The 17,550-nt window shown below is 36.8% G+C and overlaps 1 protein-coding gene across 3 annotated transcripts in view; it reads right to left on the bottom strand.

Moving 5' to 3' along the window:
* Positions 1-17,550, bottom strand: part of PDK1 (pyruvate dehydrogenase kinase 1) — a 46,328-nt gene that overhangs the window by 26,832 nt on the left and 1,946 nt on the right. Inside the window, exons 2-9 of one of the 3 annotated variants that reach the window (XM_055088553.1) lie at positions 17,220-17,361; positions 14,221-14,292; positions 12,002-12,186; positions 11,593-11,688; positions 10,502-10,579; positions 8,939-9,015; positions 7,018-7,116; positions 1,559-1,715 (exon numbers count right to left, since the gene is read on the bottom strand). In XM_055088553.1, the coding sequence (XP_054944528.1) occupies positions 1,559-1,715; positions 7,018-7,116; positions 8,939-9,015; positions 10,502-10,579; positions 11,593-11,688; positions 12,002-12,186; positions 14,221-14,292; positions 17,220-17,361 (906 nt within the window). The remainder of the gene's footprint in view (positions 1-1,558; positions 1,716-7,017; positions 7,117-8,938; positions 9,016-10,501; positions 10,580-11,592; positions 11,689-12,001; positions 12,187-14,220; positions 14,293-17,219; positions 17,362-17,550) is intronic. The other 2 variants (XM_024122295.3, XM_028479128.2) reach the window with 2 other exon arrangements.

Genomic DNA, 17,550 nt, shown 5'->3' with positions numbered 1-17,550 from the left:
CCATTTTCTTAATTGTTTTGGGTTTGTTATTGTAGGTCTTTTCCTTGTCTTGTTTTTCTTGCCTAGAGAAGTTCCTTTAGCATTTGTTGTAAAGCTGGTTTGGTGGTGCTGAACTCTCTCAGCTTTTGCTTGTCTGTAAAGTGTTTAATTTCTCCATCAAATCTGAATAAGATCCTTGCTGAGTAGAGTAATCTTGGTTGTAGGTTTTTCTCCTTCATCACTTTAAGTATGTCCTGCCACTCCCTTCTTACTTGCAGAGTTTCTGCTGAAAGACCAGATGTTAACCTTATGAGGATTCCCTTGTGTGTTATTTGTTGTTTTTCCCTTGCTGCTTTTAATATATTTTCTTGTATTTAATTTTTGATAGTTTAATATGTGTCTTGGCATGTTTCTCCTTGGATTTATCCTGTATGAGACTCTGCGCTTCTTGGACTTGACTATTTCCTTTCCCATATTAGGAAAGTTTTCAACTATAATCTCTTCAAACATTTTCTCAGTCAGTTTCTTTTTCTCTTCTTCTGCAACCCCCATAATTCGAATATTGGTGCATTTAATGTTGTCCCAGAGGTCTCTGAGGGTGTCCTCAATTCTTTTCATTCTTTTTTCTTTATTCTGCTCCCTTTCTCTTCTTTGCTTGCACAACTCCTGGGGTTCAGCTTTGGATTTGGCCCTGCCTCTGCATGTAGGTCACCTGAGGGTGTCTGTTCTTCGCTCAGACAGGACAGGGTTATAGTAGCAGCTGATTAGGGGGCTCTGGCTCACTCAGGCTGGTGGGGAGAGAGGGGTACGAAATGCAGGGCGAGCCTGCTACGGCAGAGGCCAGCATGATATTGCAACAGCCTGAGGTGTGTCGTGTGTTTTCCTGGGGAAGCTGTCCCTGGATCACAGGACCCTGGCAGTGGCGGGCTGCACAGGCTCCTGGGAGGGGAGGTGTTGTTAGTGACCTGTGCTTGCATACAGGCTTCTTGGTGGCTGCAGCAGCAGCAGCTTTAGTGTTTCATGCCCATCTCTGGTGTCTGCGCTGGTAGCCGCAGCTCGCACCCGTCTCTGGAGCTCATTTAGGCGGTGTCTGAATCCCCTTTCCTCACACACCCCGAAACAATGGTCTCTTGCCTCTTAGGCAGTTCCAGATTTTTCCCGGACTGCCTCCCGGCTAGCTGTGGCGCACTAACCCCCTTCAGGCTGTGTTCATGCAGCCAACCCCAGTCCTCTCCCTGAGGTCTCACCTCTGAAGACTGAGCCTCAGCTCCCAGCCCCCACTCGCCCCGGAAGGTGAGCAGACAGTCCCCTCAGGCTGGTGAGTACTGGTCGACACCAATCCTCTGTGCAGGAATCTCTCTGCTTTGCCTTCTGCACCCCTATTGCTGTGCTCTCCTCCATGGCTTTGAAGCTCCCCCCGCCCGCTACCCCCCGTCTCTGCCAGTGAAGGGGCTTCCTAGTATGTGGAAGCTTTTCCTCCTTCACAGCTCCCTCCCCAAGGTGCAGGTCCTGTCCCTATTCTTTTGTCTGTTTTTTCTTTTTTCTTTTGCCCTACCCAGGTATGTGGGGAGTTTCTTGCCTTTTGGGAAGTCTGAGGTCTTCTGCCAGCGTTCAGTAGGTGTTCTGTAGGAGTTGTTCCACATGTAGGTGTATTTCTGATGTATTTGTGGGGAGGAAGGTGAGCTCCACGTGTTACTCCTCTGCCATCTTGAAGGTCTCCATATTATTTTAAATGTCTAATTTTCAACAGAAATTATAAGATATACAAAGAAGGAAGAAAGTGTGTTCTAAACACAAGGGTAAAAAAGGAATCAATAGAGACTATACCTGAGGAAACCCAAATTTACTAAACAAAGACTTCATATCAGCTATTTTAAATATGTTCACAGAACTAAAGGAAATCATTTCTAAAGAAGTAAAGTAGGAGGATGATGTCTCACCAAATAAAGAATAGCAATAAAAAAATATAGAAATTATGTAAGAGAACTAAACAGAAGTTCTGGAGTTGAGAAGTATAATAACCAAAACAAAAAAATTCACTAGGAGGGCTCAACAGCAGACTTAAACACTTTTAAGAATCATCAGTAGTGATGACAGGTCAACTGAAATCATCCCATCTGAGAAACAAAACAAAAAAAGAAAAAAAAAAAAAGAACAAAGCATCAAAAACACCTGTGGGACTCCATCAAGTGTACTGACATGCACATACTGGGAATTCCAGGAAGAAAGAGAGAAAGGGACAAAAGAATATTTGAAGAAATAGTAGCTGAAACTTCCTAATTTTGATGAAAAAGATGAAGCTCTTCAAACTCCAAATATAATAAATTCAAAGAGATCCACACCTGGACAGATTACAATCAAACTGTCAAAAGCCAAGAAGAAAGAATCTTAAAAGCAGCAAGAAAAGTGACTCATCACACACGAAGGATTCTAATAAGATTAACAGCTGGTTTCTCATCAGAAACCATGAAGGCCAAAAGACAGTAGGATTAACATATTCAAATAAATGAATATAGAAAGAAAAAGGCTATCAACCAAGAATTCCATAGCCAGTAAAATTATCCTTCAAAAATGAAGGAGAAATTGAGACATTCTCAGATAAGCAAAAACTGAGTTGATCATTGGTTGACCTCCCCTATCAAGAAATACTAAAGGGGGGCTTCCCTGGTGGCGCAGTGGTTAAGAATCCGCCTGCCAATGCAGGGGACATGGGTTCGAGCCCCGGTCCGGGAAGATCCCACATGCCGTGGGGCAACTGGGCCCGTGAGCCCCAACTACTGGGCCTGCGCGTCTGGAGCCTGAGCTCCGCAACAAGAGAGGCCGTGACAGTGAGAGGTCTGTGCACCGCGATGAAGAGTGGCCCCTGCTCGCTGCATCTAGAGAAAGCCCTCGCACAGAAACGAAGACCCAACACAGCCAAAAATAAATAAATAAATAAAAAGAAATTTATTAAAAAAAAAAAATACTAAAGGGAATCCTTCTGCCTAAAATAAAAGAACAATGGACAGGAAATCAAATCCACATGAATAAATAAAGAGCACCAGGAACGGTAACCACATAAATATAAAGGATTGTTTAAGTGTATTTTTTTGTTCATAACTTTTTTCTCCTGTATTAGTTAAAAGACAACTGCACAGAGCGATAAATTATAAATCTGTGTAGATGGACATACAGTGTATAAAGATATGTATATGTATATGCCAATAACACCACAAAGGATGGGGAGGGGGAGGGAACAGACCTATACTGGATCAAAGTCTGTGTATACTATTGAAATTAAGTTGGTATATAATCTGAACTAGATTGTTATAAATATTAATTATAATCTCAGGACAACCACTAAGAAAATAACTCAAAGAAATATAATTTTTAAAAAACAAGAAGGAAATTAAAATGATAAACTAGAACATATCATTTTAACAAAAAAAGCAGCAGTAATGGTGAAATAAAGGATCAAGAAAGACACAAGATATATAGAAAAAAATGACAAAATGGCAAATGTAAATTCTACATTAACAATTATTATGTTAAATGCAACTGGCTTGAACACTCCAATTAAAAGGTGGACATTGGCAGGATGGATTAAAAAAAATGATCAAACCATATACTGTTTACAAGAGACATGTTTTAGATTCAAAGACACAAACGGGTTCAAAGTAAAAAAGTCTGGAAAAATATACACCATGAAAACAGAAACCAAAAGAGAGCTGGGATGTTATATTAATATTGGATAAAATACACTTTAGGTCAAAAATTGTTAATAGAGACAAAGAAGGACATTTTACAATGATAGAAGGTCAACACATCAAGAAGATATAAAATTATAAACATATATACACTTAATAACTGAGCTCTGGGGCTTCCCTGGTGGTGCAGTGGTTAAGAATCTGCCTGCCAATGCAGGGGTCACAGGTTCAGGCCCTGGTCTGGGAGGATCCCACATGTCGCGGAGCATCTGGGCCTGTGTACCACAACTACTGAGCCTGCGCTCTAGAGCCCGCGAGCCACAACTACTGAGCCCACGTGCCATAACTACTGAAGCCTGCACACCTAGAGCCTGCGCTCCGCAACAAGAGAAGCCACCTCAATGAGAAGCCTGCGCACTGTAACAATGAATAGCCCCCACTCACTGCAACTAGAGAAAGCCCGTGAGCAGCAAAGAAGACACAATGCAGACAAAAATAAATTTAAAAAAAACAGTTCATCATATAAAAGTAAAAAAAAAAAAAAAAGACTGAAAGCTTTCCCAAGATAAGTAAAAAGAAAAGGACACCGGTTGTATTCAACATTGTACTGGAGGTTCTAGCCACACAATTAGGCAAGGAAAAAAAAACAGATTGGAAAGGAAGAAGTAAAATTATTTCTATTTACAGATGATCTTGTGTATAGAAAAATCCTAAGGCGTTCACAAAAAAATTATGAGAACTAATAAATGAGTTTGGCAAGGTTGCAGGATACAAGATCAGTACACAAAAATCAATTATATTCCTATACACTGGCAATGTACAATCCAAAAATGAAATTAAGAAAACATTTCCATTTACAATAGCCCCCAAAAGAATAAAATAATTAAGAATAAACTTAAAAAAATAAGTGTTAGACTTGTACACTGAAAATCACAAAACATTGATAAAAGAAATTAGATCTAAATAAGTGGAAAGACATCCTGTTGTTCATGAACTGGAAGACTTAATCGATCTAAAACACTGAACATGATCCCCATAAAAATTTAAGCTGGTGATTTTTGCAGAAATTGACATGCTGATACTAAAATTCTTATGAAAATGCATTGAACCCACAATAGTCGAAACAACCCTGAAAGAGAAGAACAAAGTTTGAGGACTCACATTTGCCAATTTCAAAACTTAAAACAATAATGATCAAAATGTGCTTAAGGAGAGATATATAGACCAATGGAATAGAATTGAGAATCCAGAAATAAACCTATACATTTATAAGCAATTGATTTTTGACCAGGATGACATGAAAATTCAATGGAGAAAGAATAGTCTTTTCCCAAATGGTACTGGGACAACTGGATATCTACGTGCAAAAGAATGAAACTGGATCCCTACCTCAAACCATTTATAAAAATTAACTCAAAATTAGATCAAAGACCTAAACATAAGAACTAAAACTATAAAACTCTTAGAAAGAAACAAAGACATAAATTTTGTGATTTTGGATTAGGCAATGGTTTCTTCTTAGATGTGACACTGAAAGCACAAGCAATAAAAGAAAAAATAGAATAACTGCAATTCTTCAAAATTAAAACCTTTGTGTTCCAAAGAACACTATGATGAAAGTGAAAAGATAAGCACAGAATGGGAGAACACTGGCAAATCATATATCTCATTAAGGACTAGTATCTACGATAGAAAAATAAATAAATAGAACTCTTATAGCTCAACAATAAAAAGACAACCCACCTAAAAACTGAGCAAAGGATCTTAATTGACATTTTTTCAAGGAAGACATATATCACTTACACCCATTAGAATGGCTATAATCAAAAAGAATGACAATAACAAATGTTGGCAAGGATGTGGAAAAATTGGAACTTTCATTACTGATGGAAATGTAAAATGGTACAGTCACTTTGGAAAAGAGTGTGGCATTCCTCAAAAGTTAAACAGTTACCTATAAGCAATTCAACTCGTAGGTATATTCATAAGAGAACTGAAAACCAATGTTCACACGAAGACTTGTACACAAATGGCAGCGTTATTCATAAAAAACAAAAAATTCAAACCCAAATGTCCATCAACTGATGAATGAATAAGCAAAATATGTTTATACCCATTCAACATAGTATTAATCAGCCATAAAAAGGAAGGGATACATGCTATAACATTACGCTAAGTGAAAGAAGTCAGTCACAAAAGACCACGTATTGTACGACTGCATTTTTATGAGATGTCCAAAACAGGGAAATCCATACACAGAAAGTGGATTAGTGGTTGCCAAAGGCTGGGGAGAGGGGTAAATGCGGAGTGACTGCTAACGAACATTGAGTTTTTTCTTGGGAGTGATGAAAATGTTCTGAAATTAGACAGTGGTATGGTTGTACAACCTTGTGAATATACTAAAAACCACAGAATTGTATACTTAAGAAAAAAAACAGATACCTTCAAAAGTTCTGCAAGATGATTATTTTTAGTCTATAATTCCATGTATGAACTTAAAGGTTAGGAAAATGGCAATTGAGTCTGGGGGAGGAGAAAGAGGGGAGATGCTCTAAGAGAGCTAACTTCTCAGCTACCATAACTGAAAGCTGATGTTAGCTATTTAAAATTTTCTAATTTCAGAAATAGCAATATTAGAATACTACTTTAAACTAGCTAAATACCAGAAGAAATAACTAAAAGACTATCTCTGAGTAGTGACCTACAAATGGCAAGGACCTGACATATTTGATTTTTATACGCTCTTCATTTATTAATTTAATACAAAATTTAAAATGACTATTTTAAAGAGAGAAACATCATCATACTCTAAGAAACTGGACTATCTGAAAAATGTAGTAGAGAAGGCCTGGCACTCGGGTCAAAAGACTGATTTAATGTACTGTGTCATTTATTGGCCATCTAATAATGAGCTAATCACTGTCTAGTTTCATATCTGTAAAATTGAGAATAAAATTTCCTTTGCTCCTAACTAAAATTTGCTATGAAAATCAAATGAAACAAAAGTAGATTAAAAAGCATTGTTTAAAAATGAATAATTATGTACTATCTACATAACACTACAAATACCCAAATATTTTAGATTTTACTTATCAAAGTAGATACCAAAGTGGACGTTCATGATTCTGCTAAACTGTCTGTCTCCAGGATTTACTTTAACTTGAATCACCTGGATGAAGGACCAGAATAGAAACAGACTCAAGGGAATATTCCATAACCTGCCAGATAAATGAAGCAATGCGCTTATTATCAATTAGTTACAGAATTTCTTTCTCCTAAGAATAAATTGTCTTCTAGAAAATATGTGCATGCCTGTACATCAATTTAAAAAATAAACAAGAACAGCATTTACCTTCACAGTCAAATCCTCATTACCCAGTGTGACGTGGACTTGAATAGGCGGGTAAACACCTTTGTCGGCGTGATGCTCCATCGTTGCTCTCATTGCATTCTGAAATACATAAGGGTTACATTAAAAATGCAACTTTAAAGAGAGAAACTAATTACAATTTTCAAGTACATATACACTACTTGAAATTGTTCTAAAAATTTAATTCAATGGAAATATGCCAGAGAATCATAATTCTTATAACCATGTTTAAAGAATTACTTTAAAAAAAATCAGTTTTGAAGGACTTGGTAGATATTTAGACTTAAAGATCCCAACTAAATTCTGCATATTTTCCAAAACCAGACTTCTCGACACTTTTAACTAGTTTTACATGAAAGCAGAAAATTCTACCCAAATATTTTTATAATTTGGTAGATAATGGGCAAACCTTGTTTTCTGAAAACAGTTTCATCTCCATTTTAAAGAACCATTTTAATTGTCATAAATTGCTTTAAGAAAAAACAATTTTTTTATTTAGTATTAATAGCAAGTCTTATTATGATGTAGAAATGAATCCAAGTTACCACTAGTTTGAAACTAGGGTATTTACACTGTAAAACTGTTTTGACCAATTTCTAAAGGATACAGGATACACAGTGCCAACATATCGTAAGCACTAAGTGATAACATGACATGTAGCATTGGAGTAGGAACTGCTAAGACTAGATACAGTTTAAAAGGCAAAAGACAGGACTGAACTTGCAAATAAGAGTGTGTGGCCCTGGAACACCAATCAGGGTTGAGTCCCCTGAGGAGGAGATTCTGTCATCTCTACCAAAGGCCATTTAAGATCAGGTTTCAGACAGAAGCCATTATCATTGACATAATATAAAATCTGTTACATAATATGGTAATATTTCTTTTATTAAGCATCATGGGGAACAAGATCTTTATGTGACTGCAATTTCAAGGAAAAAAGTTACTTTTAATCCTTGAAGTACCAATCGTTTATTCATTTAACCACTTTGGTAGAAAGATTTTTGTAAGATATTCGATACGTTCTTGCTGTCTTAGAACCAAGAACATTCTTCAATCTTTGCTATTCTAAGACAGTCAACCAGTTTTTCTGTGTTTCATTGTATTTTTCTTTTTCATGATCAGGCTGAAAGCCACCTCTTCTCTCTTCCGCAGGCTCTTGGCTGAAGACATGGTAACCACACTGAGAGAGACTACAGGCTTGATTTGGGGTGTCATTTTCAGCCACGTGGACCCATACCACTCCTCATCACTCACTTTCCTGTCTACCAGCAAGTGTCATTGGTGTGTTTGATGAGAAAAAATGTACTCTCAATATTACTAGCATAATTGTATTTAGTTTTCAAAATTTGTTGTAAAGAGCAAAAATAACAGCAGAAGTCCTGTAAGTCAATATAAATGACTTTCTCAAAAAAAAAAAAAAATGCATGTAACAGTGGGACTGGTCCTTTAGAGGTGAAAGTTGAGACTCATTCTTCTAAATATTTTGTTTTGTAAAAATATAAATAAAACTTTATTTAGCACCTATAGTGTGCTGCCATTGTGTTAGAATTTAGTATGTTATTCTCTTCATAATAACCTAGATAGTATTATCCTTGTTTTACAGAGGAGGAAACTGAGGCTCAGAAAGGTTGAGTGATTTGCCCAAGGTCACACACATATTATGTGGCAGAACTGGAATTCAAATCCAGGTCTCTCTGAGTCCCAGGTCTGAGTTTACCACTAAACTGAGGGGCCCGTGAGTGTTGACAAACAGCTGATCTCCAGTGATGTGACATGACACCGAACATGAAAGGGTATCTTTTAATGAAACTGAGGAAAATGCGGTACAGTATTTAAACTTTCAAAGCAGATTCCTAACCTTAGAAAAGGACTGATAAAGGTGATGTAATACTATTTTACAAACCTTGAAAAGTTCAAACACCATGTGATAGAGATGGGATGGTACATAAACCACTTGTATTGGCTGTCCTGGTGATTTTGCTACAGAGCAGAAGAGAAAAATATGAAAGTACAGAGAGATGTGCTTAGAGCATTTTAAAGAATATATTGTGTAGTGATGAAAAGAAAACATTTACTATGGAGGATAGTACTATTTGGGGGAGAAGGGCCACACCAGTTCTTCAGTGAATCAGTGTTTGAACCCAATGCTCACACAAATTTATAACTGACTGTGACAACATGGGTCCTGCACTCACTCTTGCAATCCTGCATAATGATCTACCAACCCATCTTCCCATTCTTGTCTACAACAGTGAGTCTGTTTAAGACACTCAGCCTTAAGGCTGGAATTTTACCTTCCAAAAAGAAGTGTTAAAGTCTACTTGGTCCAACCCACATAAATACATTCTTTCTTTTAAAAGCCATTTTTTAATTGTTTCACCCAGGTGGAACGTTTTGTTTCATTTTAGGCACTTCAACGGATATAGATCTGAATAAAAACTTTGAGCTAGCGTCAATTTATCAAGGACTACTAATTCTACATTCAAACATTTAATAGGAGCCCAGCTGGGGGTAGAGGGCAGATAATAAGCAGAACTTTTAGTAAAGGAGTAAGAGTCTCCATACCTTAGAATTCTAATTCAGCCAATAACTGGACTCTCCACTGAATAAACTGTCCCTTGGAAACATGGACAGTACATCTGGAAACTGCCCACAGCAGTTCAGGCTCCCAAACTATCACTTGTGCATTGTGGTTCTTATTTACTGAATGGTACCATATGGCTTTAGAAAACCAGGCAATTCTATTTTCAATGGGGCAACTTCCTCCACTGCCCTCCCACTCTAAGGTCCAGAATACAACTCAGTAAAGCCTATTTAATTTTATTCTTCTTAAAGGGTGATTTTAACTTAGGAAATGTTTGTCCCTCTATCAAACTACCCTACCTCAAGGAAAAACAGGGAGACTCATCAATCTCCTTCCAAGGCATCTAAACCTTTTGTACCCAAAAGGCACTAGTCAGGGTAAAAAGAAGACCATCAGAAATAATCAGATTCTCATATAGATGAGCATCTTTCTTTCCTCTTTTACATCTCCAGTCTTTTTACTTCCTCAACAATAAAAAATGGTTTACAACTCAGGAAACAGAAATCTTAAAGGGTAAACCATACATTATTGAAGTACATATAAAAGTCAGATGTAATTTTCTCGGCATCATTTTTTCTATGACTAACCAGAAAATCAAAAATAAGCAAAGAATCAATATTATCAATTAAAAATAAGGAAAATGGGGAAGAAAAAGCCAAAATGTCTTTCAGAAAGGATCCAACTAAATTAAAAAATATATATATATGTACACACACACATAAATACATATATTTTTTAACATGATTTGCTCTCCCTCAGCTTTCATATCCAATGAAGAAGTTGATGAAAAGTTCTTTTAATTACAACAAATCTAAATTTTTCTTATCATTCCTTCTCTGCTAATCATAACACTAATCATTAAGGAAAAGGCATCAGGCTTACCATTTAGTTCTTCAAGTTCTAGTTCGGGAGAGTTAATATAATACAAATCACACAGACGCCTAGCATTTTCATAGCCATCTAGTGTGAATCAAAACAAAAAAGTCATTAAATAAATTTACTTCTGTTTCATGCATTAAGATGGCAATAGTATATAGACAAAAGAAATTTTAAAACTTTCTAGAGAAAAAAATATACTTTAATAATCTTGGTTTGGGGAAGGTCTTTTTTAAGTACGACATGACAAAGCCTAAAGGCCAGAAAGGAAAAAATGACAGATATGATCACAAAAAATTAAAATATCTGTATGGGAAAAGACACCATAAACAAAGTAAAAAGAAAACCAGAAGGCTGAAGAAAATATTTACAATACAGATAACAAAAATTTAGAGTTGGTAAGGGTTTAGGGAATAGCCACTCTCATTCATTGATACGTTTTTGGAGGTATCAAAATTTTAAATGCACTTTAAATATTTTTGATTCTAGGAATCTTGCCCTCTAAAATACTAACAAAACTCAGCACATATCTAAGGATGTCCACTGCAGTACTGTTGGTGATAGAAAATTTAAAACAACCGAAACAGGCATCAATAGGAGGATGGATTAATACATTCTGATACATCCGTAATGGCCATTCAATAACCTGGTGTATATCCATATGTACTGCACATGGTACAATGTCTGTAAACTTGTAGAAAAATATACACAAAGTACCCCATTTCCAAAAACAACAAACAATATAAGACCAACAATTAGGTATGTGTGCAAGTATACACGGTACAAACAAAAAAGTGTGGAAAGATGCAAACCAAACTATTATGAATTATGGCTCCAATATAGGGAATTAGAAAGGGGGGAGGAGGAAATATTTTGAAGTCAACAGATAGCCTCATAATATCACCACACTGCCTAACAAAACACTGTATCAACAAAACATTCGTCCTATTCATAGTGCACAGTTAGCATTATAAAGCTATATTCAAACCCATATATTCACTCCTAACGTTTTCTCTCATAATATAATTATTTTAATAGCAAGAAATAACACTCAATTTTGATTTTTTCATTTTTTCTGAAAGGAGAAAGGTACTTACCTTTAATAACTTCAACCACATTGCAGTTTGGATTTATGCTTCCAATGTGTTTTCGATGAGACAGGCTTCCTTTGCCTTTTCCACCAAATAATAAAGCTATCAAAAAATAAAAAACAAATAAAATAAGCTAAAATACCTAATGCCCCTGTCCAGATTTGAATACTGTTTCTCTAATTGGTAGCAAACAGTAGAACAAGTATTTTCCTTAAACATAAACTTAGTATTTTACATAATGTTAAACATAAAAACTCAATTTAAAAAAAGCTCCTTTGTACAGCAGTCTATTTGCTTTTCTTAATACATGAAAAAGTAAAATTAAATGTTCTCCCTAAAAGGAGGTTTTCTAAATAAATTTAAAATATACCAACACATCTTATTTAGCTTCTTCTCTTGACTTCCAGACACTTACAGTGCTGATTGAGTAACATTCTAATTGAAATGCGACTCATGTAGAAACGATCCAAAAAGTACTGAACGTTCTGGCTGGTGACAGGATCCACCCCGAAGCTCTCCTTGTATTCAATCACACCCTGAGCCATCGTGGGAATCACGTCATTGTGTCGGTTCCTGATCCGTATCACAGTATCTGTAAAGCTAAACAACGCTGTCTGTTAAAACAGCCAAATATTTTGGCAAGTGAATGGGATACTAAAATCTAAGTTTACTCAATAATACTAGGCAAGGAAGCCCTAATTCAGTAAAAGAAGCATTGGTGCATGTTTTCTTACACTTATTTAAATATATTTCAGATGATAAAATATACCACATCTATGGAGATGTTAAGAAATTCCAAAATAGAACTTGTGAGATGTAATTATTTTCTTGGAACTCCTAAAAGTAAGGCTGCCACAAAACACAATCCTACAAAAGTGAAGGGTTTTCTTTAACCATTATTAACTAAGATTATCTGAGCACTTGCTATGAGGATGGATCCAGGGACATTCAGCATAAGGGAAGACAGAGCACGTGCTTCTAGGGAACAGATGCTCTGTAAGGAATGAAGATGAATGAGCCAATAAAGGCTGTATGTTTTGGAGCTATTCCCCAGGTTCAAAAAGAGAAAGGGTCACTTAGAAAAGTAGAAAAGAATTCTAAGTCCATTCATCCAATGAGTTTTAAAAAATGGGAGAAGAAAAGGTGAATGTTGTGTTCAAAGAAAAATCTTCAAGCCATCCAGGCTTCCCATTTCTATCATTCGGAAGACATTATTGCATGGTTAATTTAAGGAACTAAATAAAAGAGGAAAGAAGTCTTAGTTATGAAGTAACAAAATCCACCTTGTAATATACCCATAAGAATTTACACTTCTGAATGAGTGCTTTCTCATTCAAAGTCATCATCTTGAGTGCTATTAACCTATTCCAATGATGCTCTCACTACTCAAAACATTTTTGGAATTCCTAGCTTGTAATTAGTTTCAAAACCAAACTGTTAATCCAAAATACAAACAACAAAACTCCTCAAAAACAACAATCAACTCATCATTTCTAGTCACTCCTTAATCATATATTTCACATCTGTCTCTCTCTTGTCAAAACCAAAACCAGCAGTATTCTGCGTGGCTGCTCACCTTATTTTTTAAAATTCAGCTCTGAAAAACTTTTCCCAGAAGGTTCTACAGCATAATGTTTACTTTTAAGTAAGACTGAGTGGGTCCAAATCCATTTGCTATCTCTGTGACCTTAATGCTATCTTACGTTACTTAACCTCTTTGTGCACAGATAGTATTACCTCAGTAGAGTTATTTTAAAGATTAAATGACATCATCTGTGTAAACTATGCTGCATACCTAGACACAGAGTAAATTCTTGATGTTATTTTCAGACCAAAATCATGTTTAAAAAGTGAAATGTTGCTATCACCTTTAAAGACAGTAAAAAAAAAAAATGTGTAATGCACTCGGAGGACAACAAAAGAGGCAGTCTTTAAATTCTGAGCAACATGCACTGGAATAAGCAGGTAACTTTCCTTAAGGGACTCTGGGGCTTATTAGTCCTGGTATGTTGATTATTAAACAGGTCACATTACTTACACTGTCTCACAGACCACTGGTCATAAACTAGAGACCCATAGACAAGTTTTTGTGGGCCTTCAGTGTTTGTTAAAAATTTAATTAGTTTCCAATCTTTCAAAATTAGGAGATTTTACTTTTAAAAAACTAGACTTGCAGTTTTTCTTACACACACACACAGATCAGATGATCTGGGCAGTGTTTCTGCTCAGCAATGATCAGCGGAGCTGAGACGGCTGTCCTTTAGAAGCATGAACTCTCCAGGTCAAGAGTCCTCACCAGCCCCCTATCATCCAAGTGGCACTGAGGCCACATCTAGATTTCCATATTGGTCATCACATTTGAATTGTATCTTTCTTTACACTAGAGTTAAGAGGAACGTGAAGCTTTTCTTATGCCCAGCCCAATTTACGAACTTATGTTACCTGATTGGCCTGTATGGGCTGCTATAGACACATACATCACCATATGTTCTAGAGTAGTGGGAAACTAAAAGTTAATCAATTTTCCTAAAGTGACCCAACAGCAGGTATAAGCTCAATACCTTTACATTTTTTATATGATGTTCAAACAGTATAAAAACTGTGTTCAGAATAGGGTCAAAACTGTGTACTTACTCATAAATAGTTTTAGCATCTTCAGCACTTTTGTCCTTAAAATCAAGAAGCTCCTGAAGACTCTGGATATACCTAAAATGCAAATCAACCCCTCGTAAAGCTGTTCTTTTACATTTTGAAACTTCAATATTGTGAAAATGTTCAAAAGGCATTTTTAACATTTCTTAATTTTTAATTAATTTTTAACAAATTATGGTTGAAGTAGGATTTTTATACCCATTCACATTCAAGCAAAGTGTCTGACAATAATTAGAAGGTACATGTTTTCTCCTGAAAGCTTAGGTTAAATTTGATTTAAGAATTTTAAGATTTCCCACTTCTATTTTTTTTTTAAAGTTCTATACTCTAAGATAGTTATTAAATTTCTTAAAATTACCACTGTACCTTACAGTATAAATACTGACTGTTATGAGAACTGAGTCTGTCACCAATAGCTATGTGATATTGGGCAAATGACTTAACTTGTCTTAGTCTCAGTAAAATGTGGAGGCCAGCCTACCTTGGTCTAAGAGTCTAACTTAAATGCCTCTGTTTTAAAAACTTAATTTTAGATGTTTGTGTCCAGTCAGCAGATGTTTACTGAAAGTTTACAATCTAACACGTGGTTCTTTTAAACAACTGAACAAAAACACAAAAGTCATGAAAATGCAGGTTTTTAATTTATCTAACAATTTAAGGGAGCAAATCACCTGGTAAAGGAGCAAAATGAGGGAAGCCAAATGACTCTCTGAAGGTCATGCTGAGGAGCACAGTGGCAGTGCCAGAGCCAAAACACCTATCATTTGATGACCATCAGTAGTGTAAGGTCTGCTTTGGCTTGATCTACAACTGCCATAACTTAGCAGGCATCCAGGGGCAATGAAAGTGTTTTAAAAATCTGTAAATCCACATGTTGGTATGGAAAGTTGTTTCTGACAAGCAATATGCCTTACTGCATGCCAACACATTCCAAAGTCGAGTGATTCTGATGTCTACTGTTGTGACTTAACACTTACTTTTCTCTTTATTGGCAAGAACAATTACACTCTTTATTCGAGAGATACTGAAACCAAGCAACACCCTGTGGGGCTCGTGGGCATGGAAGCCTTTCCGTGTCCCCTGTTTCTTGTTTGTAGGGAATAGACTCCAGCCTCCACGACCTTCCCTGAGTTCCAAAGGGCAGGTCCAAACAGTTGGTAATCAGGGAAGGGAGGGGATGCAGAGACAAGGGAGGAGCAGCCAAGAAACAACAGTGCAGACTTGGGGCAGGGTCCTGGTTCCACCTCAAGGGATAAACATAACAATATCTTTGAGCTTTTTTACAGAACTAAAACCGCCAACAAATGGAATATGTTAGCATTCTTTAATCCAGAGAAGGTCACAGTTTGATAACCTCAGGAAGCTCATCAGGAGACCACCTGAGGCCAGATTAAAGGACTGCAGGCCCTGCACATATCCTGATCCTTATCAGCAAACCCTGCCCTTGAACCACTGCTATAATCACCAAGTCTCCCTGGGTTGGGACACAGTTTTTCAGGGCATGAGCCCGCTGTGTCCCCCTTTGCCTGGCAAAGCAATAAGCTGTTCTTTCCTACTTCTCCCAAAACTCTTGTCTTCAAGATTTGATTCGGCACCAGAGCACAGAGGCCGAGTTTTTGGCATCAAATTATCAATACTAACAACGTGTTAAGCACAGATAAGATGTCAAAACACAGCATATTCTATTTTTAATGAATTAAAAAGAAAACAAAACAGGAATAAGCCTCCATAGAAAATTGTACGTCCCCCTTCCATCAGAGTTCCTCTTACTTAAACCACATTTCTTTTTCTTTTTTTTTTTTGAGGTACGCGGGCCTCTCACTGCTGTGGCCTCTCCTGCTGCAGAGCACAGGCTCCGGACGCACAGGCCCAGTGGCCATGGCCCATGGGCCCAGCCACTCTGCGGCATGTGGGACCCTCCTGGACCGGGGCACGAACCTGTGTCCCCTGCATCGGCAGGCGGACTCTCGACCACTGCGCCACCAGGGAAGCCCTTAAACCACATTTCTAACTGTTACATTCTTGGACTAAATGGCATCTGATTATCAATTATGTAGCAGTCATATTTCTTTCACTTATTTTAAAAAACTGACATTAGATCAGCTTCTCCCAAAACTATAATGCCTACAACAGGAAATCTAGGATCTCCACAAATCATAATTGGGAAATGTCTTGCAGCTCAATTTTTTCCATTTAAGACTGAAATCAGGCAAACTCTTTTTTTGAAATGTATAGTGCTTAAGAGAATAACACTTTTAATAACATTAACAAGAAAGGCTGTACACAGGTGGCCACATATGTGTGCACACTTTTAATACCTCTACTGTCATTTTTTTAAAAAGAGAAATCATAGTTTCTACACAGTTCTAATAACTTCTAATTGTTTTTAAATGGTAGAATAAAGATTTTAACTTTTGTGGTCTATAAAAATATACTTCAATAAAATAAATTCAGTTTATAAAAAATATTTACACCCTTTAATACATTTTATTAATCTGACCACAGCATGGGGCAGTAGAAACAAACAAATCTGAGTTTGAATCCTAGCTCCACCACGACTGGTACTGCCTTGGGCAAAGGACTTAATCTATAGGTGCCTCAGTTTTCTCATCTATAAAATGGAGGTAATCATGCCTACTGGGCAGGGTTATTGAAGGGATTAAAGGTAATGTATATAAATCCCTAACTATCAACATACGGTAGGTATTTTTATTACATTATAAAATAACATCCCTGCAGATTTAATAACACAAATCTTAAATATAGTGTTTGTATTTCTGTGCAGTTCTGATTGTTTTTTTCAAAACCAAAAAGTAGTACAGTCCAGGATTCAGGGGATAAGCCCAGATACATCCAAACAAAGGAGGAGGAATGCTGCCACTACCTTAAGATTCCACTGAAGAGTAAAAAAGTATTTGCTTTAACTTTGGGTAAAGTCTACAACTCTATCGAAATTGCAAACACAAGACAGGGAATCTTACCAGCTTTGCACCAATTGAACTGATGGTGTCCTGAGAAGATTATCTGGAAGAAGACTTATTTCTTTCATTATATTTGCCAATCTCACAGGCAACTCTTGCCGCAGAAACATAAATGAGGTCTTTTCACAAGCATTCACAGATCCTGAAACCAAACACAGTGGGAACAGCAGTAAGTGGAGGCCATAAGGCAGGGAGAAACACAGAGGGAGTTATTTGGCAAGTGGTAGCATCACCATATGATAGGGCAAGGAAGAGGAGGCAAGGGACAAGATAGCCTGAATGACCTTCCAACTCCTGACCTTCCAACCACGCTGTAGAGCAGCAATGAGGA

This window comes from Physeter macrocephalus, chromosome 2, assembly GCF_002837175.3.
Source record: "Physeter macrocephalus isolate SW-GA chromosome 2, ASM283717v5, whole genome shotgun sequence".
Classification (NCBI taxonomy): domain Eukaryota; kingdom Metazoa; phylum Chordata; class Mammalia; order Artiodactyla; family Physeteridae; genus Physeter; species Physeter macrocephalus.
Note: the sequence above shows the minus strand (reverse complement) of the source record. Positions and strands in the feature narration are given on the sequence as shown.